At 41.1% G+C, this 27,147-nt stretch overlaps 1 protein-coding gene across 5 annotated transcripts; it reads right to left on the bottom strand.

Annotated features, from left to right (window-relative positions):
• Nucleotides 1-226: 226 nt before the first annotated feature.
• LOC104659611 (Golgi apparatus membrane protein TVP23 homolog B) lies at nucleotides 227-27,147 on the bottom strand. Of its 5 annotated transcripts, none has more exons than XM_010359700.2 (7): nucleotides 26,834-27,147; nucleotides 18,715-18,797; nucleotides 17,086-17,230; nucleotides 10,528-10,617; nucleotides 9,252-9,383; nucleotides 3,947-4,075; nucleotides 227-1,370 (listed from the first exon to the last, which is right to left on the bottom strand). In XM_010359700.2, exons 1-7 carry the CDS (start codon nucleotides 26,843-26,845, stop codon nucleotides 1,344-1,346), a joined length of 618 nt encoding a protein of 205 aa, XP_010358002.1. In that variant the 5' UTR covers nucleotides 26,846-27,147; the 3' UTR covers nucleotides 227-1,343. The 5 variants fall into 5 exon arrangements, with proteins under 5 accessions (XP_010358002.1, XP_030778705.1, XP_030778706.1 ...); XM_030922845.1 differs by lacking the exon at nucleotides 26,834-27,147 and adding an exon at nucleotides 25,592-26,825; XM_030922846.1 differs by lacking the exon at nucleotides 26,834-27,147 and adding an exon at nucleotides 26,621-26,825.

The following is a 27,147-nucleotide window of genomic DNA, read 5'->3' as shown; positions in this document are numbered from 1 at the left end:
AGTAAAATAAACAAGCTCTTAACAAATTATTAATTTTTAAGAAAGGAAAAGGCATTCAGAGCAAATATTTTCTCTAAAAATACTAATATATCGTGTTTTATATCCTACAGATATTTCTGTAATCTGTTTTCCTTAGGAAAGTCAACTCAATAACTGGAAGTTCTGTTACATCATCTAAAGTATTACCTATTTGTCATGAGGATTAAATGAGATTACACATGTCAAATGCCTTGTAAACAGTAGAATTTTATACAAATATAAAGTTTTGCACCTTCAAAGCTATCACTCCAATAAGACACTTATTCAATTAAACAAATAATCTTAAAAACTAATTTTAACAATGTACAAATATATTCACAACATAATCTGCTGATTAAGACTTCAACAAAGTTTATGATACCTACAACAGAATTTACAAATGCCTACAATAGTTTGTAGATTGGTTTACAGTTACACAGAATGCTTTAAGAAATACCATTAATACAAATGCATAATTTACAATATCCCCATTATAGCAAGAAAAAAATAGATTCAGAAAATAAAGTGTCTTTTAGGCATTTATTATGCCAAGTATGTAAATGATTATTCTCATTATGACATGAGAATAATGCTCTTTTAGTGGTAAAAGATCTATTAGCTCAAGGTCCACTGAAGAGCTTTCAATCTAGCTATCCTTTCTGTAAAATAAATAGAACAGCAGCAATCTCTGGGTATTCCTTAAACAAACGATGATGATTCCACTTATATTAACTGGGCCTTCAGTAAATGACTTCTTACAAATAAAAATAAGATTTTAGAAAGGAGTTAATACCACTGGCCCTAATTGTTTTCACTTGCTTGTATATGTCTAAGAAATTTCCCCATGAAGTACATATTAAAAACTAACAATAATTTCTAACTTATTAAGCCAAAGTGCTCACTCTTACCATGGAAGCAAAATTTACTCCTGAAAATAATCTACAGAAATAATATGTAAACACATAGAGCTTTGAGACAGACTAAGAACATCCTCCTATGTTTTATGGATCAAAATGCAAAGGTCTCCATTACCTATGTAAATAAACACTTCCATTAACTTGGGATATACTGGTATTACATGACTGTGTGCATACCTATGGAACATGTGCATAATAAATCCAACATATACTTTCTAGCCCCAAATGCTGGAAAGGAAATAAAAACTTAATATGAAAACTACTTTTCCTTTTTATAAATAAAGTTTTTAAGTGGAAAAACAAAGCCAACACTCCTCGTTGCAACATGGACTAAGCTCTAAAAGGTTCAGAGTCAAGAATCTCTTCAGTTGTTCCCCAATGTAACAAAGCACATTAAGTTTTCTCTATTCAGGAAGTCTGATCATCTCCAGTGTTCTGCAAAAGACAAACAAAAAAAAAAACTCCTTAATATCAAAGTTATTTCACTTCACACACCATGGACTTCAAGGCCTACGCCTAGGAAAACACTCTATATTGCTAAGCAGAGCATTACCTTACATACAATGACCCAATCACATTAAAAAGTAGATATGCCAGGACAGGAGTGGTAGCTCACGCCCTGTAATACCAGCATTTTGGGAGGCTGAGGTGGGCGGATCACAAGGTCAGGAGATGGAGACTATCCTGGCTCTAACACGGTGAAACCCCGTCTCTACTAAAAATACAAAAAATTAGCCGGGCATGGTGGCGGGCGCCTGCAGTCCCAGCTACTCAGGAGGCTGAGGCAGGAGAATGGCGTGAGCCCAGAAGGCAGAGCTTGCAGTAGGCCAAGATCACGCCACTGCACTACAGCCTGGGTAGAAAGAACGAGATTCCGTCTCAAAAAAAAAAAAGTAGACACGCGCTACTGAAGTAAACCCATGGACACCATCATCCACCCAGCTGTCCGGTTTGTCCCATTTGAGCAGATGCCAGTACCACGTAAGACACTAACCCTATCCATGTTATGCCAGGTTTAAGGTTTAATTTCACCTGTATTCCATGTCCCTCCCCAGACCTTCAGAAACACTGAAAATTCTAAGGAAAAAAACCTAATAAGTACATACATGAAAGTTACCCTAAGGTGGACCACAGTAAAGGTATACTGGGACCATGCAAATATCCTTCAGAATGAGATGATCATGTCCCTACATGAATACTCACTTTCTCTACTTTTCATCTTCTGGAAGAGAAACTATACAGTAGCATAAAAAGAACAATAAATTTTGAGTATGAAGGGCTGGGTTTAAGATCTAGCTTTGTACCACTTATTAGCTGTATAATCTTAAGTAAATAATTTAATTTCTCAGGACTTTAGTTATCTAAAATGTAATCCCTGGACCAGCACCCTCAGTACCACCCAGAAACTTGGGAGAAATGCAAATTATGAGACCCTACCCCGAGATCTACTGAATAAGGGGTCTGGAGGTGGAACTCAGCAATCTTGTACTCTCTAGGTGATTCTCATGTATGTTCGAGTTTGAGAATCCCTGTCCTATATAACATCACTTGCCCAACCTACTGTACTAACCAAATGCAAGGTATTACTCATATAAAGACCTTGTCACTTTTCTTTTTTTTTTTTTTTGGAACGGAGTTTCACTCTTGTTGGAATAAGAGCGAACTCCCAGGCTGGAGTGCAATGGCGCGATTGCAGCTCACCACAACCTCCGCCTCCCGGGTTCAAGAGATTCTCCTGCCTCAGCCTCCCTAGTAGTTGGGATTACAGGCATGTGCCACCACGCCTGGCTAATTTTGTATTTTTAGTAGAGATGGGGTTTCTCCATATTGATCAGGCTGGTCTCGAACTCCCGACCTCAGGTGATCTGCCCGCCCCGGCCTCCCAAAGTGCTGGGATTATAGGCATGAGCCACCGCACCTGGCCGACCTTGTCACTTTTCCCAAGAGATTTAACCAATAATTATTTACCTACGACGACTACTCATCCTCCTGAAAACCCTGATGTTGGGGTATTACAGTAAAATCCTTATGTTCTAGGGGGAAAAGACATCTGAGTACAAATGTTATGGTCCTATTGTGATTCAACTGTTCTACCTAAAACCATACAACATACAGGCAGGGTGCAGTGGCTCACACCTGTAATCCCAACACTTTGGGAGGCCGAGGTGGGCGGATCACGAGGTCAGGAGATCGACCATCCTGGCAACACGGTGAAACCCCATCTCTACTAAAAATACAAAAAAATTAGCCAGGTGTGGTGGCTGGTGCCTGTAGTCCTAGCTACTGGGGAGGCTGAGGCAGGAGAATGATGTGAACCTGGGAGGCAGGGCTTGCAGTGAGCCGAGATCGTGCCACTGCATTCCAGGCTGGGTGACAGAGCAAGACTCTGTCTCAAAAAAAACCATACAACATTCTTCAAGGATATTCACTTAAAGCTCCCATAATTAATGAAAAACAACTGAACTTAAAAGTAATTTTTAAAAAATAAGTTATTATCAATGATAGTTTATCCTTCCTGGCTTTAAAATAATTTTAGGATACTGACAATACACTTCCAGATTGTCTTGAACACCCCCAAAGAGCAATTAAAACATCTTTATCTTTATATTTAAATAACTAAATGCCTTTAAAAAACTTTTGTTCAGGAGCGTTTCATAAAAATTAAACTATGGGCCGGGTGTGGTGGTTCACGCCTGTAATCCCAGCACTTTGGGAGGCCGAGGTGGGAGGATCATGAAGTCAGGAGATCAAGACCATCCTGGCTAACACGGTGAAACCCCGTCTCTAGTAAAAATACAAAAAAATTAGCCCGGCGTGGTGGCGAGCGCCTGTGGTCCCAGCTACTTGGGAGACTGAGGCAGGAGAATGGTGTGAACCCGAGAGACAGAGCTTGCAGTGAGCCGAGATTGCGCCACTGCACTCCAGCCTGGGCAACAGAGCAAGACTCCGTCTAAAAAAAAAAGATGAAAAATAATTGCATTAGTCACTGATCACATCCAGAAAACACTTACTTGTCGTAAGAACTGCTTTCCAAAATATGAAGTAGCCATGCTGGTTAAATTCTTTCTGCTGCCCACCTTACACCTGATGTAACCATACAGGTTGGCACCTTGTAGCACCACACCCATGATAACCACCGCCTGGGACAAGGGAAAAAATAATCAGTGGTTATTGGCCTGAAATTGACCCTTCTCTGTGCCATAGATGAGACAAGTCAGATTGTCATGAGAAAGAGAGGGAAGAGGAAGCTCTGCAAAGCCATGATTGTGCCAGTGAGACTTTTCCAGAGACAGCTGCCAGAATAGACCCAACTGATAGACGCTCTGCACAAGGCACGAGTCATTCACCCAGCAAGTATTTACTGAACACAACCGCTCTATGTGCCAGGCACATACTAGCTGCTGGGCATGCAGTGAAGGGGGAGCCTTCTTGTTCTCTGTTTCACCCCCGGGTCTGTGAGTAAAGTTAGGAAAAGTAAACAAGACTCAGGAAAGGCTCAAATGTTAATTATTCCCGTAAGAATTACAAAAGAACAGTCAAGAGGTAGATCAAGTCCAATAAACTGAGAGCAGGCAGGGGTGAATCTCTGCTCTATGTGACAACTGGCTTCTAGTAGAGGGGATGCAATGCCCTAAGGGAGCAATCAACAGATGCCTGCCTTCCCTGAGGAGGGAGACAGCTCCAAGGGGAACTGTACTTTTGCAGAGCTATTTGTTCCTTTGAGTTTCTTTTTCTCACCTATGGTGATCCCACTAGGATCAATGAGAAGTGAGAAAAAGAAACTCAAAACCCATTCTTTAAAAATTTCTAATTAATCTCAATTAGAAAAATTAAGACAATGTGAGGAATTCCCATGGTTAAAGATTCTAATACAGTGATCAGCAAAGTTCTTCTGTAAAGGGCCAAATCATAAATATTTTAGACCATACGGTCTCTGTTGCAAATACTCAACTCTAATGTTCTAATCCAAAGGCAGCCATAGACGATATATAAATGCGCAAGGCTGTTTTTCAATAAAAACTCACAAAAACAGGTGTCAGGCTGGATTTGGTCTGCAGGCCATAGTTTGCCAACCCTTGTTCTGGAATAAACAGCTCATCAACCATTCTACTCTTTTATATCTGTGACAAGCAAAGCAGCTCAATGAAATGTCTTTTTCCAGATTTATTCTCCTTACCCTTAACAAGATGTATGGCTGATTTTAATGTTTAATTAATAGATTTAAATATTTGATTAATGAACAGGCTCACATTCCTAGTAAAAGACAAGGAAGTGGTCCTTCCTGTTCTAAACTTATGTTTCATGGAATTAAACGTGTTAGTGTAATAAGAGGTTGCTAGTTACCTACATAAACATAAAACTGTGTCTTTATTTGAATAAATGTCCTTTTAACTTCCCATGCTTCTCAAACAGTGGCGCTGCTGGGTATGTATATATCAACATGCCAGGGTACACCTGAATTCACAGACCAATCACAGGTCCTGCTAAGGCATCAGTTTACTCAATGGCAACAAATGTTAAAATCTGTAAGTTAAACTTCCGGTTTAAGATGGTGCAGTGAGGTCAGGCATGAAGATCTTCCTCCCCTTAAGGTATAAACAGCAAACAGCGTTTTTAAAAACGCAAATAAACTAATACCAACAAACATAAAAAAGGGCTGGTGGCCGAAGAGCCAGCCTGGAGCAGCTCTACACAGCTCCACACTCTCCAAAGAAGCTCTAAGGAAGATTTCACTAATAATTGCCATCCCCAGCAACTTACAGAAAAGCAAAAGACCCGAGAAAAAACATGCAGAAATAGCCATGACAACAGAAACTCCTCCCAACTAACAATGGCCCAAAAAGGCAGGAAAATCCCTGCAGCTGGCCATAGTGGTGCCACCAGGTGGGAAGAAGGCAGGAGAGGAAGCACAGAAGCATCAATAATCATGAGAGCTGATCATCTTAAGAGAAGTGAGAAGGTGGGAGACTCATGGAGAGCCTGGGTGAAGCCCCTTCCTGTCCTGTGGTCTTAACCCATTTATTTTTATTATTTTTAATTAATTATTTCTTTTGAGATGGAGTCTCGCTCTGTCGCCCAGAATGGAGTGCAGTGCACGATCTCTCCTTGCAAACTCCGCCTCCTGGGTTCACACCATTCTCCTGCCTCAGCCTCCCGCGTAGCCAGGACTACAGGCGCCTGCCTCCATGCTAATTTTTTGTATTTTTAGTATAGACAGGGTTTCACCATGTCAGCCAGGATGGTCTCGATCTCCTGAGCTCGTGATCTGCCCGCCTCGGCCCTCCCAAAGTGCTGGGATTACAGGCATGAGCCACTATACCCAGCAGTCTTAACCCATTTATGTTGTAGGTTGCAATTTTGTGAATTTTTGCATGAGTGAAAAATCAGACCTTGGTGATGATCTTGAGCAGTAGGATATAAATAACTCCTACATGCTTAGCGTTCCAATAATGGAACACTAGGCATAAGGAGGTTAACACAGGATCAAACTGGCTTTCACATAACCTCTCCGTGTTTTGTTTTAAGGAAGTAGAAACACTGCTAGAAAAAGACTGGGCTGACTCTCCTGGATGGATGCTAAAACTCCAAGGTCTCACAAACAATCCAAAGCAGAAGGGAAGAACCAGAGGAGAGTGCACAGCCAATCAGGAGACAAGAGCTCCACTAAGGAAGAGAACGCAAAACCAGGCCACCCAGCCAAGACAGCCAGAGCCTGGCGAGTTCTCCACCTCGCATCTCACACCTGTGTCTTAATGCCACCAAACCCAGCACTGCAACTCCAGCTCAGAGCAGCAGCCACATGCCTCAGACATCAGGGGAAGGTGGTCAAGGAAGATTCACCCTCACTAAACCAGCAGAAAGAGAAGGGCTGGACAGGGCTGTCACTGTAAGGATAAGCAAAATGGATAAGGACAAAGGAAAGTGCATTTATGCAAAACTACAGCAAAAAAAGAAAAAAGAAGCACAGTATACAGTAGATAGGTGAAGAATCTACTCAGAAAGAAAAAAAAAACATCAAAATAAAAGCATTCCTGGGAATACTGCACCCTATTATAGAAAAACCTAAAGATAAGAACTCAAAAAGCATGAGGATGAGATAACAGGAGATAAAAACGGAGCTGACAAAGCTAAGGAAATACCGAGAGAAGCCTTAGCTGAGCACCTAAAATAGCTACTGTTCTCTCCTCTGCCCTCTCTACCCCATTACTTTGTATCATTAAGTAACATACCCTACTGTATTTTTTACTGTCTGTCTACCTTCCACTAGAACACAAGCTCTACTGGAACAGTCATCTTGTTTACCTGTCCCCTAACTTATCCCCGTGTCCCCAGGCCGCTCTGACATAACAGTGAACTCTTAAAATTGCTGAATAAATAAGGAAATGAATAATTACAGCAACAAGAAAATAGTAGATGAGAACAAATAAAAATGATCCAACATAGACATAATACTTCAAAATTAAAGGTCAAAACATAGAACATAAATAAATGCAAAGATTTAACAGAAAAAAATTGTCCTGATTCCAAGTAAAACTTTAGTCTGCCTGTCTCAGAAAGGCACACAGGCTCCAGAAAATTGATATGGAAAGATAAATACAGATACATCCGGGTTACACGAACTAAAAAAAACAAAACAAAACCTTATGGGGAGAGATTACAAAGGTTAAGTAAGCCTGACCTCAGACTTCTCCAAAATATTCAATATAAGAAAATGATGGAATAGCATCTTCCAAAAGGAAACAAACTGTGACCCAAGAATATTAATCCAGCCAGGTCATCATTCAAGAATGGTCAATAGGCTCGTATGTTTAAACATGAGTCAAAAGAAAATGTAACCAACCAATAAGTAAAAGGAGAAGCTGCAGTAAGACTGGTGATAGGCAATGAATCGATTTTTTTAAAAAACAGATCAAAGACTGAACACCCACTAAGAAATATGTTTTCAAAAGGTAACTATTATAATACTTGATAACACAAAAATAACATTGGAACAAACAAGAAAGAAAGGAGGAGACTCATAGGAAGGAATATGAGTGTTTATTTTCTTCCCTTTCTAAACAGAGTCTATTAAGTCAATAAACAGATTTAAGTACATTAATTAATGTTACAAAGAAAACCACTAGAAGGACTAAAATAAGACTACAATAAGCAAAACTCTAGAGGTAGGAGCAGGGAGAAGTTAAAGAAACCATATGAGTGTAAAGTTTCCCATTTTCCAGAGCAGGAAATCTACAAATATTGAATAAATTTCCTAATTCATGAAAGAGGGTAATGATATAAACATATAAAGTAATTAAAGGTAACTACTGGAAGAACTGAAAAAGATAGTAAGTTTCCAAATCCAAAGAAGTATGAATGTATGAGCACACACAAAGAAAAAAAGAACCTGTATCACAAAACAGAACTAAAAAAACACTACAAATTAGGAGGAAAAACATAATTAAAGTCAAAATATACCTGATATCAGTAAATATTGTGTGAAATTTTTTCACACAATATTTACTGGTATCAGATATAAGATAGAATAAGAAAAAATAATATAAAAGAAATAATAAGACTTACAAACCGGGTCAAGTGACAAACTATATTTTCCAAAGATAGCAGCAAGAATATCTCCTCTTCCACAAAGTCTTCTAGCACCTTCTTACGCCTTATCAAGAGTAGAGCCTAATTCCTATTTCCTTGAATGTGGGTGGGCAGCAGAAGTGATGCTGTGACACCTTAGCTAGATTGTAAAAGCTTGTGAGCTAGAACACCCCACAAATGAAGTACTAGGCTTCCATGTAAACAGTCCCACCACCATCAGGCCACCACGCCATAAGGAAGCCCAAATTAACGGACGTGGAAAAACATGTGGAGAGGCCATGGGATCTCATGAAGAGGAGATGGCTCACAACCCCCAATCATTCCAACTATTGTGTGACTGCAACCACTCAAGACCCCAAGCCAGAATCTCCCAGCAGAGCCCTTCCCAAGATCCTGACCCATCGAAACTGTGAGATAATGGCTGTTGTTGTTCTAAGCCACTAAGTTTTGGGGTGATTTCTTATGCAGCAATAGGTAACCAAAACAGATTACCAACCATTATTTCCAGAAAAGACCACTAATATCCTAGAAAACAGGTGGGAAGGGGTCTTTTAGGATCTCTTCTCCAGTATTATACAGAAAGGTAGAGTTGGGAGCAAACCTTGGAAATTACATGATGAAGCTGCCTATTCAAGATAGGTCCCTAATGGTAAGGACTTGGTTGTTGCTTCCTATGATTACCATCAGACATCTTAATGGATTATTTGAAAGTTCTACATTGATACTCACCAACCATTTTACTCTGAAGGAGAAGAGTGCACTAAAGGCAAATATCACCCACAGCACTGGACAGGCAATAAGTCCCAACCAAAAGATTCTTGATTCAGCCTCTGACACAGTTTTATTCTCTTGAGAGGACTCCTATAAAAGAAAATAAATTCAATTATCATGTTGTGAGATTTATCAATAAAAAGTTCAACATGTTCAATAAAAAACATATTACTCACAAGTTCAAATATTAATACAGACAGCCCAAGTCCTAAGTCAGAAGCCAAAAAAACACATGACTTCCACTCTTGTAATTTTAGGAACTGATCTATATTAACTCAAGAATTTTGCATTTTCAGGACAGGATGGATGGTTTACCACAACACATGACAGTAAAGAGTGGTCTCTGATAGGCTTCTATTCAATTCTTCTTGCACTTGTACTACTTATTCATAAGGAAGCTCTAAATGATACCTTTCTGACTAAGGATCAAGGAAATCACAGTTATAATCATTCTGGAGACTAAAAGGTCAAATTAGCATCCAGAGGGGGAAAAAATGGAATTAAGGGATTCAAGACAATTATCAAAATGTCTTACAATACCCAGGAATTTATAAGGGTGGTAAGTTGTGTCCAAGGTAGATTCTATAACATAAAAGAATATAGGCTCATTGAACACAGTGCTACTTTCTTAAAATAACTTGTCAATACCCTTGATGTACTGTCGCCAAGAATTTGGTCCTCTCCTTCCAAATCTTATTTCCACAAGGAAAGTGAATATTCACTATAGTGTAGCAGGCTAACCCAAAACAGACCAGGACCCCCAGGGCTCCTGAAGGCAGAAGCTTGAAGAATAGAGTGCTCTGATCAGCTTTTCTATCCAGTTGCACTCTTCCTCCTCCTTTTTCCTGCCCAGAAAGGAAAGACGACCACAGGAGCAAAGACAGAACAAGATGTTGAAAGCAGTTATCTGCTGGGCATAGAGGGATTCATGGAGATACTAATGAAGGCAACACAGAGGTATTTTATCAGCAGTCCCTGACAGGCAGCTTAGCACACTGTATAAACGCTGACCCAGTGTCTTTCCTCAAAGGATTCTGTTCTGTGTATTGCTTGTTTCTGGTCTGAACTAGACAGAAAAATGCATTAAATTCTAGAAGGCCATCTCCTTTAGTACCGACATGCCAAGTGATTTGCTAAGTGTTTTTAATTCTGAATACTTCATCTTCTAATATTTAAATATAATCTACAAATAATTTAGCTGATAACACTATCTAAAACAAAAAAGGCACTTTACCTTTCTAGATTCAAACACCCAGTGGCTCTTTCCATCTTCATCAATGTGATTCCACCAACGTAGGCCAACCATTAGTCTACCTGTGACATTCTGGTGAAGATTAATGTAAACAGGCACATTTTAAAAGCATTATTTAAAGATCTATCATCAGCTCATATCTTAGTGTAACATTTCACAAACAAACACCTTAAGCTTTACCTCCATAATATCCAGTTAGCAAAGACTACTATATATCAGGCCTGGCTAAATGATTAAGTAAAATGATGATGGCAGTAGTAGTAGAGGTAGAGGTAACAGAGCAAGCCACAAGTCTACCCATAAACATTACCCCTTCTCTTTTCCCTCATGAACAATTTGCCCTTTCTCCAGTTCCCTAATTTTCCCTAAACTCCTTGCTATTTGGTTACTGTGACCTACCTTACATCCTGACTATAGCTACATATATTTTACAACTACATATCCCCAAAAATGGTTATACACACTAGTCTTCAGTCAGTCTCTCGAGTGTACCAAGCCCTTTTCCTATTTACTAAGGTAACAAATTCCTTTGATAGCTTTCCTAATGTTTATTGACTCAACAAATATTTACTGAGCATCTACTATGTGCTGGTAATACAACAGTGACTAACAGATACCATCTCTTTTCTCAGAGAAAGAGGTGAAGAGGAAGCAGACAACCAATGTACAAATGTACCATTATCAACTGAGGTTAAGTCCTGCAAGGGAAAAGTGTGGGATGATTGAAGGGTATAACAGCGAAATTTGATCTAGTCTGGGTGTCAGAAAATGACTCTCTGAGGAATCAACATTTGGAATGAAATTTAAAGAATAAATAAGAATCAGTAGTACCGGGGATGTTTAATTAATGATGTCCACTAATAGATTCAGTGGTTCTATGAACTTCGATGGGTAAAAAAAATGTTATCTTCATTTCCATTAACCTCTGGCTGAAATTTAACATATCTTTAAATTATGAATGTAGACAACAAACTACGAATGTAGGTAAAATTAAAAACACCCTGACAAAACAGAAATCAAGACTTTTTTTATTTTGTACTATACCTGCTACAGTTACCTCAAAATATTGTAGGTTTTTTGTTTTTTGTTTTGTTTTTTGTTTTTGAGATGGAGTATCGCTCTTGTTGCCCAGGCTGGAGTGCAATAGGGTGATCTCAGCTCACTGCAACCTCTGCCTCCCAGGTTCAAGTGATTCTCCTGCCTCAGCCTCCCAAGTAGCAGGGATTACAGGCATGCACCCCACGCCCAGCTAATTTTGTATTTTTAGTAGAGACGGGGTTTCTCCATGTTGGTCAGGCTGGTCTTGAACTCCTAATCTCAGGTGATTCACCGGCCTGAGCCTCCCAAAGTGCTGGGAATACAGGAGTGAGCCACCGCGCCCAGCCTCAAAATACTGTTTAGGCTCACCACTGCTTTGAAAGTAGTTAGCATATCTTTAAATTATTAATAGAGACAACAAACTACGAATATAGATAAAATTAAAAACACCCCGACACAATAGAAACCACAGACATTTTTCATTTCATACTATACTTGCTGCAGTTATCTCAAAACATTGTTTATGCTCACTACTGCTGTGAAAGTAGCTATTAGACCTGCCACTAGATCTTACCATTAATAAATTGATAAAGTATCGTAGTCCTCCCTTATCTGCAGGGTATACAATCCAAGACCCCCAGAAGATGCGTGAAATTGCAGAAAATACCAAACCCTATATATGCTATATTTTTTCCTATACATACATACCTATGATAATGTTTAATTTATAAGTAAGGCACAGTAAGAGATTAATAACAAGAAATAAAAATAGAACAATAATAACAACATAATCTAATAAAATTTCTGTGAATGTGGTTCTCTCTCCTCACGCAATATCTTACTGTTTAGTACAGTGTACTACATAACTGAAACCACAGAAAGTGAAACCTCAGATAATGGGGGGACTACTACACATATTACTCAATCAAAAATTTACTTTTTAAATATTTTTAAATTATATTTCAATATAAGTGACTTCCTTTGTAATCTTATGTACCTTATATATGTGAAAACATTATCATGAGTCTATGAAAGGGGCCCATGGCATAAAAAGATTAGGAATCCCTGTATTAAGGTGATGTGGAAGCAAGAAGAGCATTCCAGATAGAGTAGTAGGCACTGACGCCCTAATGAATAAAGTATAATCTATGGATTTATGGGACTTGGTCATTAATTGGATATGGAGTAGGAAGGAGGCAACTGATACATTTCTGGTTGGCTCAAGTAAAAAAAATAGTGATTCCAGACCCCGTGAAACGGAACACTTAAAGAAGAAGAGTGGGGAGTGGAAGATGGCAAGTAGTATTTTACATATGTTAAGATATGAGATGCCTGGCCAGTCATGGTGGCTCACTTGGGTTCAAGACCAGCCTGGCTAACATAGCGAAACCCTGTCTCTACTAAAAATACAAAAATTAGCCAGGCATGGTGGCACATGCCTGTAGTCTCAGCTACCAAGGAGGCCGAGTCAGGAGAATCGCCTGAACCCGGGAGGCAGAGGTTGCAGTGAGCCGAGATCACACCACTGCATTCCAGCTTGGGCGACAAAGCGAGATTTCATCTCAAATAAAAAGATCTGAGATGCCTTCAAGACAGCCACATAAAAACGTGAAGAAGGCACATGGAGAGGCCTTGAGTTGTGAAGACAAACCTGAATGGAGATACAGATCTGGGAAGCAACACAGCTTACAGATCAGCAATCAAAACCAGAAGCACAGATGGCACTCCTTAGGAAAGGAATACAGGAGAAGAAAAGGAAGAATCTTATGAAACCAATATTCCTACGGGAGAGATGTTAAGTGAAAAAAAAAAAAGAGCTGACAAGGGAGACCTAAACCAGAGGTATTTTCAAAGAATGCTCTCAGAATACTTTCAAACTCTTCCATGTTCCCATTTTCCAACTCTTTCCTGCTTTTATCTTTATTAGCTTATTTTCCTAATTTCTCAGGCTTATTGCTTATTTTTGAAACTTCTGGATTTAAGTAGTCCATTATTTTCCCTCTTTCTACTATTTTCTCTTTAAATTCAGTTTTTGACATATTCAGAAAGCTTGACTGTAAATGATCACCATTAAGGTATAAATAACCTATATTTACAGTTTTTTGCTTCCTTTTAAACCCAATTACATAGCAGTTGGCTTTTTAAAAAGAATTCCAATTTTGACAACCACTTTCTATTAATTTCTAGTTCTGTTTCATTGGACTAGAAAATGTAGGTGCTCTGCGCAATTTTATTTCGATTTTCTTCACAGTGATACTTAGTCAATTTTTGTAAATGCTCCACAGGCACTTTACAAGAAAGTATTCTGTCATACAAAGTCCCAAAAACTGCTATTAAATTGATGTTGCCAATTATTTCATTCAGATCCTTCAGACCTTAGTTATTTTTTGGCACTTTGGTTTGTTAAAGATTGTAGTTTGTTAGACTTATCATAATGCTTTTCTATCTTTTAATATTTCTAATTTTTTAAATACATAGTTGGATATAATTTTGCTCTGAATGATCTTCACTGTGATTCATAAAATGACATTTTTTGTTCCTCTTTGTGCTTTCTTACCCTGATTCATATCTCATCTGATAATCATACAATGCCAAGTTTCTTTTTGTTTGAGTTAATCTGATGTTATCTTTGCCTTCTTTTATTTTTTCTAATGTCATTAATTTGGTTAGATCTTTTGTTTGGACTTTGATTTCTGACCCGATCTTAAAACTCTTGTCTTTAAATGGGTATTTTAATCAAATTACATTTACTATTATAATGAATTTGCTATTACTTACATCACCTTATACATGTGCTTTCTGATTTAAGCTTCCTTGACACTTGCTTTGTTTTCCTTCTTTTGCTCTATGAACTGTTTTACTTGCTCCATCTTCTCTAATGTTTCAGAAGATACATGACTTGTTTTAAATTTTACTAATAGTGGTCATTAAATTTTTAAAACTATTATTTAACCTTTTTTACTTAATTTGTCAGAGTGAAGAATAAAATAAAAAGCAATATAAGCTTTAGCATTTAAACATACCTTTAAATTATTTTCCGTTCTCTACTTCTTTATCCTCATTAACATCACCTAGGGCAAGCCTATCCAACCCTCTGCCCACAGGCCTCATGCTGCCCAGGACAGCTTTGAATGTGGCCCAAGAGAAATTCATAAACTTTTTTTTTTCTGAGACAGAGTCTCACTCTGTCGTCCAGGCTGGAGTGCAGTGGCGTGATCTCAGCTCACTGCAAGATCTGCCTACCACGTTCATGCCATTCTCCTGCCTCAGTCTCCAGGTTAGCTGGAACTACAGGCGACCGCCACCACGCCCGGCTAATTTTTTTTTCGTATTTTTAGTAGAGACGGGGTTTCACCATGTTAGACAGAATGGTCTCGATCTTCTGACCTCATGATCCACCCGCCTTGGCCTCCCCAGGTGCTGGGATTACAGACATGAGCCACCACCTGGCCAAGAAAATCATAAACTTTCTTAAAACATTATGAGATTTTTTTGTGTGTGATTTTTTTTTTAAGCTCATCACCTAATGTTAGTGTATTTTATGTGTGGCCCAAGACAATTCTTTCTTCCACTGTGGCCCAGGGAAACCAAAAGACTGGACACCTAGGGGTTTAGATAAAGACTGCTTTTTTGTTTTTTTAGTAAGTACATTGAGATTTATAACAATTATGACACATCTCTATTTTAACTGTTTCAGAACCCTGCTTATCTGAAGTCCACTTAATAACTTCCCTATTCTTGACTTAATTTTGCTTCATATCTCCATTGTTTGGCTATCTATAATTTTGCCAAGGATAAAAGGGTGCCATTTTTTAAGCCCTTGTTTAAAAACAAAAAAACAAAAACAAACAAAACAAAACCTTATCAGAAGATAAACTATTTTGATCACATTTTTTAAAACTCTAAACCCAGAAAAATTTTAAGAGTTTGGAAATTACCAGGAAGAACTGACTGGAAAGCATATTCTATTTGGCTGAACAGAAATTTTATGAACAACAAAAAGAAACGCATATCAAAACTGTGAGTAGGTATGTACTAAATACTTTAAAGCATAAAGTAACAGAAGAAATTCAAAGAAATGCAAGCTAAAGAAGAGTGGACAAAAGAAAAACCTAAAGAAAACAGACCTTTGAAATCTTCCTTCTCGGCATTATGTGGCCTATGGAAACTGGCCATCACCAAGCCAACCACTTCTGATATCTATAAGAATTAAAAGACGGCCAGGCGCGGTGTTTCACGCCTGTAACCCCAGCACTTTGGGAGGCCGAGGCGGGCAGATCCACTGAGGTCAGAAGTTCGAGACCAGCCTGACCAACATGGAGAAACCCAGTCTCTATTAAAAATACAAAAAAATTAGCCAGGCATGGTGGTGCATGCCTGTAATCCCAGCTACTTGGGAGGCTGAGGCAGGAGAATCACTTGAACCCAGGAGGCAGAGGTTGCTGTGAGTGAGCCAAGATCATGCCATTGCACTCCAGCCTGGGCAACAAGAGTGAAACTCCATCTCAAAAAAAATAAAACAAGAATTAAAAGATCTAAAAATGGATACATTGGTGGGTGTGAATAGGGTTGTAACATCTTACTGGTCTTTGAATCAGTATGTCTCTGAAACTCCAAAATTAGCCTTTGATTTTTTTTCTCCACTATTTTACTATGAATATTTTCAAACACACAGAGTTAAATTTTACAGTGAATACCCAAATATCATCTAGAGTCCATATTTCATATTTTATTATCCTTACTTGATTATCTATTTATCCATGTACCTATCTATCCATCCATCCATCTCTCTAATCATTGTTCTTGAGTTTAAAACCATTTCTTACACTCCTTTCTATCCCCTACAGCAGGGTGTCTCAACCTTGGCACAACTGACATTTTGGGTAATTCTTTGTTGCAGGGGGGCTGTCCTGCATGTTAGGATATTTAGCAGCATATCTGCCCTCTATCCACTAGATGTCAATAGCACACTCCTCCCACCTCCAGTCATGACAACCAAAAATGTCTTTGGACACTGACAAATATTCAGTGGGTGGCAAGCTTGTCTCTGGTTGAGAAACACTGCCCTAAAGCACCCATAGGAGCTTCTGCAAAAGGTAGGTATTTTTTAAGTATTTGTGGACAACCTACACTGGGGCCTTATCTAGAAACTATATACAGCACACCTACAGGTAAGCCTGAAGCAAAACCCATGGTATGGATTAGAAGCAACATTGGAGGGTCTATGGTTGCTAGTCACATTTGTTTATTTGACTTTAAAGCTGATGTAGGTTAGAATATGGCACAGAAAAATCAGCAGCACAGTAACCTACATGTCTCATCTTGTATTGTCAAAGGGAAAAAATGAAAAAAAAAATCTACATGCAATTTGATATATCTAGCACTTTAACACAGACAAGATTTGAAGTAACAAAAGATTAATTCTAATGCAAAATGTTCTCATTATTTTATACATCATTTTCATATTAAATATAATTTTCGAATAAAAACAATCAAAATTACCTTCACTGCCCAAAAGTCACACGACAATAACAAGATAATTGTCACCATACAGGTAATAAAGCTGCTGCTGAGCAACTCACAGAGAAGGTAGACGACGATTGCACTGACTCGAAAGAATAAGTGGAAAAATGATGCTACTGGATGTCTGAAAACCAAAACACAATATGCAATTACATTTTACTACAGGTACTAGCAAATGTAGAGAAAAAATGTTTTAGCCATGGTGTAACTGCGAAGAGTTTTGTCAAAATAAAAGAGATGACTTTAGGAGGAAGCAAACGTCCTAGCTCTCTTTTTCTTAAGTACCACTATTTGACTAGGCCCTGTTGTCACAGAAAATACACTATGCACAGATGACTTTAACACTTCATATAACTTTCACAAAATATGTAATAAAGAACTTTACCTCGCTTGGAGAAATAAGGAAACTATATCTTAGAATCTGAATCATATTTTCAAACCATGCCAGAAGAATTCCTTAGCCCTCAGAAATCACTTCAGAAATTAAGACCAAGTTATCAGGTAGGTTGTTTCTTGTTTTGTTTCTTTCTTTTCTTTTCTTTTTTTTTTTTTGAGATGGAGTCTCGCTCTGTCGCCCAGGATGGAGTGTGGTGGCATGATCTCGGCTCACTGCAAACTCTGCCTCCCAGGTTCACACCATTCTCCTGCCTCAGCCTCCTGAGTAGCTGGGACTACAGGCGCCCGCCACCACGCCCAGCTAATTTTCTGTATTTTTTTTTAGTAGAGAGGGGGTTTCACCGTGTTAGTCAGGATAGTCTCAATGTTTTGACCTCGTGATTCGCCCGCCTCGGCCTCCCAAAGCGCTGGGATTACAGGTGTGAGCCACTGCACCCAGCCTGTTTCTTGTTTTTGTTTGTTTGTTTCTTGTTTTTTAACACCTTTTTTGAGATATAATTCACATATCATACAATTTACTTACTTAAGGTAAACAATCTAATGGTTTGTAATGGTTTGTAGTACATTCACAGGGTTGTACAAGCATCACTCCAATCAATTTTACAACTTTTCATTACCCCAGACAGAATCTTTGTACCCACTGGCAGTCATTCCCCATTTACCTTCAAACCCCTCAGTATCTAGCAACAGCTAATCTATCTTCTGTCTCTACAGATTTGCCTATTCTGGACTTTTCATACAAATGAAATCACACAATATGTGGTCTTTTGTGACTGGCATGAAAGATGAAAGAAAAGTGAAAAACAGCATTTTAGCAGGGTTCAGGTAGAATTTGCTTTCAGTAAGTGAATTTCTTTAGAGAGAATTAAATTTAGAATAGAAATGTCATGTGATTTTGAAACGTGCACAATAAATCAACATGTAATGTATCTATAGAAACTATATGAAGAAATGGTACATTCTTGGAAAACAGCACAGAATTAAAACACAGGTGTTCAAATAATTGGATTTGCTAATTTTAAAACTCAGTATTAAGTAAAATTCCATATGCCAATTATTCGCAAGAAAATCTAAAATGTCATCTTGGTCTTACACTAAATACTGCATGTTGTCAAATCAGCAACATGCAGTATTCACAAGCACAGCGAAACAACGACATACGTACAGAACAGCACTGGACACTAACACAGCTCATGCAACTTCTCCTCCTACCTGATTTTGGATTTTCTTGGTCTATTAGTCGTCTCCTCTTCTGCATCAAACAGGGAAACATCTTCAGTGTCATCATTACTACCCTAGTAGGAAAAATAAATGGTCAAGAAGCAAAAGGATATTCAGTGTTTACACAGTCACTGCATGCAAAACTGCATACTCATCAAAATAGAAGATAAAATAATGTGGTTACAGCATCAGGAATTCAAAACCTAGGAAAAGGACACATGCAGATCCTCCATCCCACCCTCCTCAAATCATCTGGCAAAAACCCCAGGTAATAATACAAGTCTCAGCTGCTCCATTCCTGCCCGTAGGCTGCACTTTCTGAGAAAACTCTGGGGTGCAGGTGATGCTACTACAAACTTAACACCTATCCTCACCTGTTCTCTCCCAAGTCACAGAGCAAGCCGAGGCTACTGGGGATAATCTCAAGGTTTCTGGCTCCTTCACAAAATCATCTGACTGCATCCTTAGTTCCATGACCCCTTCTCACAACTCCTTCTCTTCTTATCCAAGGCTAAACCAATTATTTGTGCTCAGAATAACTTCTTTTCATACCTCCTCGGGGACTTGTTTCATCATTTTCCCCTTTATTTACATTTTCTTCTACCTTCAAGTCTATCTATTGGATCTTTTTGTTGTTGTTGTTGTTGTTGAAATGGAGTTTTGCTCATCACCCAGGCTGGAGTGCAATGGCATGATCTTGGCTCACTGCAACCTCCGCCTCCTGGGTTCAAACGATTCTCCAGACTCAGCCTCCCAAGTTGCTGGGATTACAGGTGAGTGCCATCACGCCCACCTAATTTTTGTACTTTTAGCTAAGATGGGATTTCGTGATGTTGGCCAGGCTGGTCTTGAACTCCTGACCTCAGGCGATCTGCCCGCCTCGGCCTCCCAAAGTGCTGGGATTACAGGCATGAGCCACCGAGCCTGGCTTCTACTGAATCTTTCTAATCAGCATATGCATATAAACTTCTTCAAGGCCACTTATTAGACAAAAAAGATTTTAAGAACCCTGATCCTGAATCTCCCCTTCAATCCTCTACCTTCCCAAAGCATTGCTTCCTTTTACAACCTTAGCCTTTTTTTTTTTTTTTTTTTGAGATGGAGTCTTGCTCTGTCGCTCAGGTTGGAGTGCAGTGGCACGGCCTCAGCTCACTGCAACCTCCGCCTCCTCGGTTCAAGCGATTCTCCTGCCTCACCCTCCCAAGTAGCTGGGACTACAGGCGTGTGCCACCAAGCCCGGCTAATTTTTTGCATGTTTTTAGTAGAGACAGGCTTTCACTGTGTTAGCCAGGATGGTCTCGATTTTATGACCTTGTGATCCACCTGCCTTGGCCTCCCAAAGTCCTCAGATTACAGGCGTGAGCCACCTTGTCCAGCCCCATAACCTTAGTCTTCTAAGAGTGGTTCACACCTCAATTCACTGCAATTCCCCTCAATGACAACGAACCTGCTCCTGTTCCTCTCCTAGTGCCACTCAACAGCCTCCCTGCCTTTATCCCTCTCTATTCCAGCCTCTCCTCTACATTACCCAGAGCAATCCTCCCAATATGGAAATCATACCATGTCACTCTACTGCTTAAATTTTTCAATGGCATCCCTACAAGTATAGGATAAAATTTAACTCCTTCACATAAAGCATAGAAGATCACGGAATCTAATGCCCCATATTTGCTTCTGACATTGTCTTCATTGAGCACTGTTGAGCACTAAAGCAATACTGTTAACTACATAGTCGCTAAGAAACACTGTAATCTCTCTCCCATCTCCTGCCTTTCACATGTTGTCTCAGAAAACTCTTCCCTTCCCCATGCCCTGCTCACTGCCAGGCAAATACCAAATCATCCTTCAAGTTTTTTAGCTCAAATACTGAAACAGCTGAAAACCTGTCTCTGAAAACCCCATGTTCCTACAGCACTTGGACAAATCTCCATTTGAACAATTATCTCGGAGTATTCTTATTGCAAGTCTACCCACTCCTACCTCCATATATAAACTGCTGGAAGACCTGGAGAACAAGGTCTTTTTTTTTTTTTTTTTTTTTTTTTTTTTTTTGTGAAACAGTCTTGCTCTGTCGCCCAGGCTGGAGTACAGTGGTATGGTCTCAGCTTACTGCAACCTACTGCAACCTCCACCTCCTGGGTTTAAGTGATTCTAGTGCCTCAGCCTCCTCAGTAGTTGGGATTACAGGAGTGTATCTCAGCTAATTAGCCTGGCTAATTTTTGTATTTTTAGTAGAAACAGAGTCTCAACATGTTAGCCAGGCTGGTTTCAAACTCCTGACCTCAAGCGATCCGCCCACCTCACCCTCCCAAAGTGCTAGGATTATAGGTGTGAGCCACCATGCCCAACCAGGACTGTCTTTGCATTGTAATAAATCCTCATGTCTAGCAGAGCATTCAGCCAAGTGGTACAATATTTGTTGAAGGCATGAGTAAATAAGCAAAGGAGGCTGTAATATACAGCTGACTGTGATCAGGGCTGAGAAATCTAAGTACAAATGGGAGCCGGGGAAGGAAGCAAATCATTCCTACTACAGGGCACTGGAGAAGTTTTCTGGAGGAGAGTTTATCAGCTGGGCCCTGATAGTCCGCATAGGCCTCCCTAGACTAGGTATATTTTGAAAGGCACAGGTGGGAATACAGGAAGTTTGTCTAAGAAATGGCCAAGTAGCCCATGCAGTAAGTGATGGATGGGAGAAGCTCCTATTGAGCTAAGGCTGAAAAGGTAAAATGGATTCAGATCTATGAGACTAGTGGTTCTCAACCTTTGCTACAATTAGAATGCTCTTTTTATTTAAAAAAAAAAAAAAAAAAAAGCTGATAATTGGGTCCAGCCCTCAGTGGTTCAGATATAATTGCTTTGAGGTGTGATCACAATGTAGAGCCAAGATTGAGATCCACAGTATGATGTTATGAATAAAAAGCTGAGGCCTTCTGCTCTTGATCCCAACAGTCTAATCGCCATCCAGCAGCCAGGGAGACTTTTTCACATCAAATCATATCATTCCCCTACTGAAACCCCTCAGCACTATGACTAAAAAACAGACTCCCTATCATGATCTATCATGATCTGGTACCTGCCAATCTCTAAGACCTTATCTCAGGCCACTCACCCTTCATGAACTGTGGCAGGCTGAATATCTCCTCACCCCTGCCAAAGATGTTTAGGTTCTAATCCCCGGAACCTGTGAATATGTGAATTTACTTGGCAAAAAGAGTTTCACAAATGGGATTAAGTTAAGGATCTTGAGGTCAAGAGATTACCCTGGATTACCCAGGCTGGCCAAATGATGTGATCGCAATGGTCCTTACAAGAGAAACAAAGGAGGGTCAGTCAGAGAAGGTGATGAAACAAGCAAAGTAGAGATCAGAGACAGAGATTCGAATACGCTGTGCTGATGGCATTAAGATGGGGAAGGGATCCCAGGTGTTTAGAAGCTGAAACAGGCAAGGAAACTCATTCTCCAGAACCCCTACCCACACCTTGATGTTTAACCCCTGGAGCCTCATTCTGGACTTCTGACCACCAGAACTTTACAACAGTACATAGGAATTTGCTGCTGCAGTACCAATAGGAAATTTATACAGTACCTAAGCTCCTGCCAGACTGGCTTTTTTTTTTTTTCTTTTTGAGACAGGGTCTGGCTCTCGCCCAGGCTGGAGTGCAGTGGAGCAATCAGGGGTCACTACTGCAGGCTCTACATCTCAGCCTCCTGAGTACTGCAAGCCACCATACCTAATATTTTAATTTCTTGCAGAAATGGGGTCTCGCTGTGTTGCCCAGGCTAGTCTCAAACTCCCGGGCTCAAGCAATTCTCCTGCCTTGGCCTCCCAAAGTTCTAGGATTAGAGGCATGAGCCACCACGTCCAGGCTGGCCTTCTTTTCAGTTCCTTAAACATGCCAAACTTAGGCCCCAGCAGGTTCTTTTGCACTTTTGGTTCATATTACCTAGAATACTTCTCTTACCCTGCTCTTTGAAACACTGATTTCTTCTCATTTATTCAGCAAATACTGAGTGCCTACCAAGTGCCAGGTACTGCTGTAAGTGGTACAGATTAAAAAAAAAAAAGACAAATAGCTTTGCACTCTTGGAGTTACATTTACTAATGTACATTTACTAAGATGGGGAAGACACAAAAGATTTCGGGGCAAAATCAACAGTTTGATTTTGGACATTTTAAGATGCTAGTATTTTTAAAACCAAAAAGCATTGAGAGGGAGATCCACGGGAGTGTTCTAACTGTAAGACTGCATGTTCTGACTCACCTGTTAAATAGAGAATTCTGGCTACTGTAGTAAAAATCTTGAGGGGGGAGGGGAGAGGAAGGAGGGACAAAGGCACGAAGCTAGGAGACTGGTTAGAAAAATACTTCAATCACGAGGCCAAGAAGTAATGGCTTGGTCTAGGGTGAATGAAGTGGAGGTGATGAAAAATAGATCCCAAATACATTTTAAGGTAGAGCTGACAAGATTTGCTGATGGGTTGACTGGAGAGGTGGAGGAAGGGTAAATAAAAGGAATCAAGGAAGATTCCAAAGTTTTTGTCCTGAACAACTAAAAAGATAAAGATGGCTAAGACAGATTCTTGGCATTCCAATAATTAGAGATCACAAAGATAAAAAGGAATAGGCAGTGGGGACTGAAAAAGAAGTACCAAGGAACATGAGGTGAGCCAGGAGGGGGTAGTGTCCTGGAAACCAAACGAAGTGCCTCCAGGAGGAGGATCCATCATCTGTGTCAAATGCTGCTCACAAGTAAGATGAAAACCAAAAAGTGACCACTGTATTTTTTCCTCTTCTTCTCTTTTTGAGACGGAGTCTCGCTCTGTCGCCAGGCTGGAGTGCAGGGGCGTGATCTTGGCTCACTGCAACCTCCGCCTCCCAGGTTCAAGCAATTCTCCTGCCTCAGCCTCCCGAGTAGCTGAGACTACAGGCAAGGGCCACCACGCCCAGCTAATTTTTGTATTTTTAGTAGAGACGGGGTTTCACCATGTTAGCCAAGATAGTCTCAATCTCTTGACCTCATGATCCGCCCACTCCGGCCTCCCAAAGTGCTGGGATTACAGGCATGAGCCACCGCGGCCAGCCACTTTATTTTTTTTTATTTTTTATTTTTTATTTTTGAGACGGAGTCTTGCTCTGCCGCCCAGGCTGGAGTGCAGTGGCCGGCTCTCAGCTCACTGCAAGCTCCGCCTCCCGGGTTCACGCCATTCTCCTGTCTCAGCCTCCCGAGTAGCTGGGACTACAGGCGCCCGCCTCGTCGCCCGGCTAGTTTTTTGTATTTTTTAGTAGAGACGGGGTTTCACCGTATTAGCCAGGATGGTCTCAATCTCCTGACCTCATGATCCGCCCGTCTCGGCCTCCCAATGTGCTGGGATTACAGGCTTGAGCCACCGCGCCCGGCCGCCACTTTATTTTTAACAGGTCATCGGGGACCTCAGTTCCAGTATGGTTGGGAGAGGAGAAGAAAGGCTGACTAGAATGAATACAAGAGAGAATGGAAGAATTAGAAGACAAGTATATATGATACAAGTCTTTAAAGGAAAAAGAATGAGGTGACAAGTCAAAGAGCATATGGTGTCAAGTTTTCATTTTTTAAGGTAAGAGAAATTAAAACATGTTTATATGTTGATGTGAAAAAACGTTTAAAATGATTAAAAAAAGAGAATTACTAGAACAATGCCTTCCAGTAGGCAAGAAGAGATGGAAACCAGGACACAGTAGACAGGAAGACCTAAGAATGGAGCACGGACAGTCCAATTATCACACAAGAACATGAGACCATGAGTAAACATGCAAATAAATAGGCAGCTAGTGTGAAAATTGTCTTCCGATGGCTTCCATTTTCAGTGAAACAAGAAGCAACATTACCAGCTGAGAGAGGATAAGAGAAGAAATGTTGAAGATTTGAGTTTTAATAGTTGCCTAAGGTGAGAGGGTGACGGGGCTATAGAAATGGAGAATGACCGCCTGGCAGCACTAAGGGCTCGACTGAGGTTCGCGTCACAAACTTACCAAGTGGGAACAGTCGGCTGGGCCTTGCTCTCGCCTGTAATCCCAGCACTGTGGAAGGCCGAGGCGGGTGGATCACCTGAGGTCAGGGGTTCAAAACCAGCCTGGTTAACATGGTGGAACCCCATCTCTACTAAAAATACAGAAATTAGCCGGGCATGGTGGTGGGCGCCTGTAATCCCAGCTACTCTGGAGGGTGAGACAGAAGAATCGCTTGAAGCCGGGAGGCGGAGGTTGCAGTGAGCCGAGATCGCGCCATTGTACTCCAGCCTGGGCAACAAGAGTGAAACTCCGTCTCATAAATGAATAAATACATACATAAATAGTGGGAACAGTCGGCATGGTTGTGTTTCTCCAGCCTCATCCGGCCTGGGTGCCAGGTTCAGATGTCAGAAGCATGTGAACCTGAACAATTCCATCTTCAACAGCAGCTGGGTAAAATGAGGCTGAAACCTACTGGGCGGCATTCCCAGACAGGGCATTCTAAGTCAAAGGATGAGATATGAGGTTGGCACAAAATACAGGCAATAAAGACCTTGCTGAAAAAACAGGTTGCAATAAAGAAGCCAGCCAAAACCCACCAAGACCAAGATGGCCACGAGAGTGACCACTGGTCATCCTCACTACTACACTCCCATCAGCGCCATGCCAGTTGACAAATGCCATGGCAACATCAGGAAGTTACTATGTTCTAAAAAGGGGAGGAATGAATAATCCACCCCTTGTTAACCATATCACTAAGAAATAACCATAAAAATGGGCCACCAGCAGCCCTCCAGGCTGCTCTATGGAGTAGCCATTCCTTTACTTTCTTAATAAACTTGCTTTCACTTTGCCACTTTGCACTGCAGACTCACCCTGAATTCCTTCTTGCCTGATCCAAGAACGTTTTTGGGACAGAGGGAGTCTCCCTCTGTAGCCAAGCTGGAATGCAGTGGCCCAATCTCGGTTGACTGCAACCTCCGCCAGCCCAGTTCAAGCGATTTTCCTGCCTCAGCCTCCGAGTAGCTGGGACTACAGGCGTGCACCACCACGCCCAACTAATTTTTGTATTTTTAGTACAGACAGGGTTTCACCATGTTGGCCAGGATGGTCTCAATCTCTTGACCTCATGATCCACCCACCTCGTCCTCCCAAAGTGCTGGGATTACAGGCGTGAGTCACCGCGCCCAGCCAAGGACCCTCTTTTGGGGTCTGGATCAGGACGCCTTTCCTGTAACATAGCTGAACTCAACCATTATTAGATTTTCTCCACTCAAGGCATCTCCTCATAAGCAGTCTTTTCTGACCACAAATCTTCGTTGTCCTATCCTCAGACACTTGCTATTTCATCACCCTGCCTTTGCAATTATCTGAAAATATCTTTGGTTATATAATGTATCATGTCTCCCCACCCCACTCCCATCTCCTAGAACCCACTTCTCTAACCCGAAAATACGGGGCAAAAAAATTGTCTGTACTGGTCACAGCCCTATCCCTGGGCCTACAACCATGTCTGAGTCATAGTAATCCCTCAATAAATTATGTGTGAGCCGAAAGAAAAAAAACACGTAAGACAATCTAAGTGACTATAAACACTAGCTTTTTTCTAAAAAGAAGAGATTATTAAATTAATCTTACTAGTCTCCGGTTGCCAACACGTGGACTACAATTTAAGAGCACAAAAGAGAGAATCACCAACATTAGTTTGGGAAGAGTAACTTGAAAGCGAGGCTCTGGCGGTGTCGCCGATTCCTACAAGATCGCATCGCAGCCCTGGGGGTCAGGGATCTAAGAGGCCCGCAGGCCGCTACTCCCCACCTCCACCCCCGCACTAAGGGCTGAAGAAAGAGAGACCCCCGTTCGGGCTGGTCAACAACGGGCGTCTCCACAGCCGCAAGCAGTACCTGCTCGGTGCCGCACGAGTCACGCCTCCTCCAGAGGCCTCAGAACCCCCAGCTACCCTCCTCAGTCAACTACCCACAGCCTTCCACTCCCGACCGCCCCGCTCCTCCTCGAGTTCGAGTAGCGGGCGCAGGGAAGGCGGACTCCAGTCCCAAGGAATCTGCAGAGCCCGTCCCAGGAGCCGCCATCCTCCCTGCGCGCCCTCAGCCCCTCACCTGCTGCAACATGGCGGCCCTACGCCAGCCCTACTTCCGGGAGCCACGTCAGCGCAGCAGCGTACGGGTCCGGGTCGGAACTGACGCGACTCGTCACCAAAGGCCAGGAGGGACCACTGTAGGCGCCTCAGTCCCGCTTCACTTCCGCTTTGAGGGAGCAACGCCGGAGAAGTAACTCCGGGGTCGGAGCGAGCGGGGGCGGAGCTGCTGTGTGGGGCGGGGCGAGAAGCGCGGACACGGCGGAGGCGGAGCCTGGAGCAGGAGCGAAAACCGGCTGGGAAAGGCATTGGGACCACAGTGGGCTCTTAAGTGGA

Source organism: Rhinopithecus roxellana, chromosome 19 (genome assembly GCF_007565055.1).
Source record: "Rhinopithecus roxellana isolate Shanxi Qingling chromosome 19, ASM756505v1, whole genome shotgun sequence".
NCBI lineage: Eukaryota > Metazoa > Chordata > Mammalia > Primates > Cercopithecidae > Rhinopithecus > Rhinopithecus roxellana.
The sequence above is the reverse complement of the archived record's forward strand: the minus strand, read 5'-3'. Positions and strand labels throughout refer to the sequence as shown.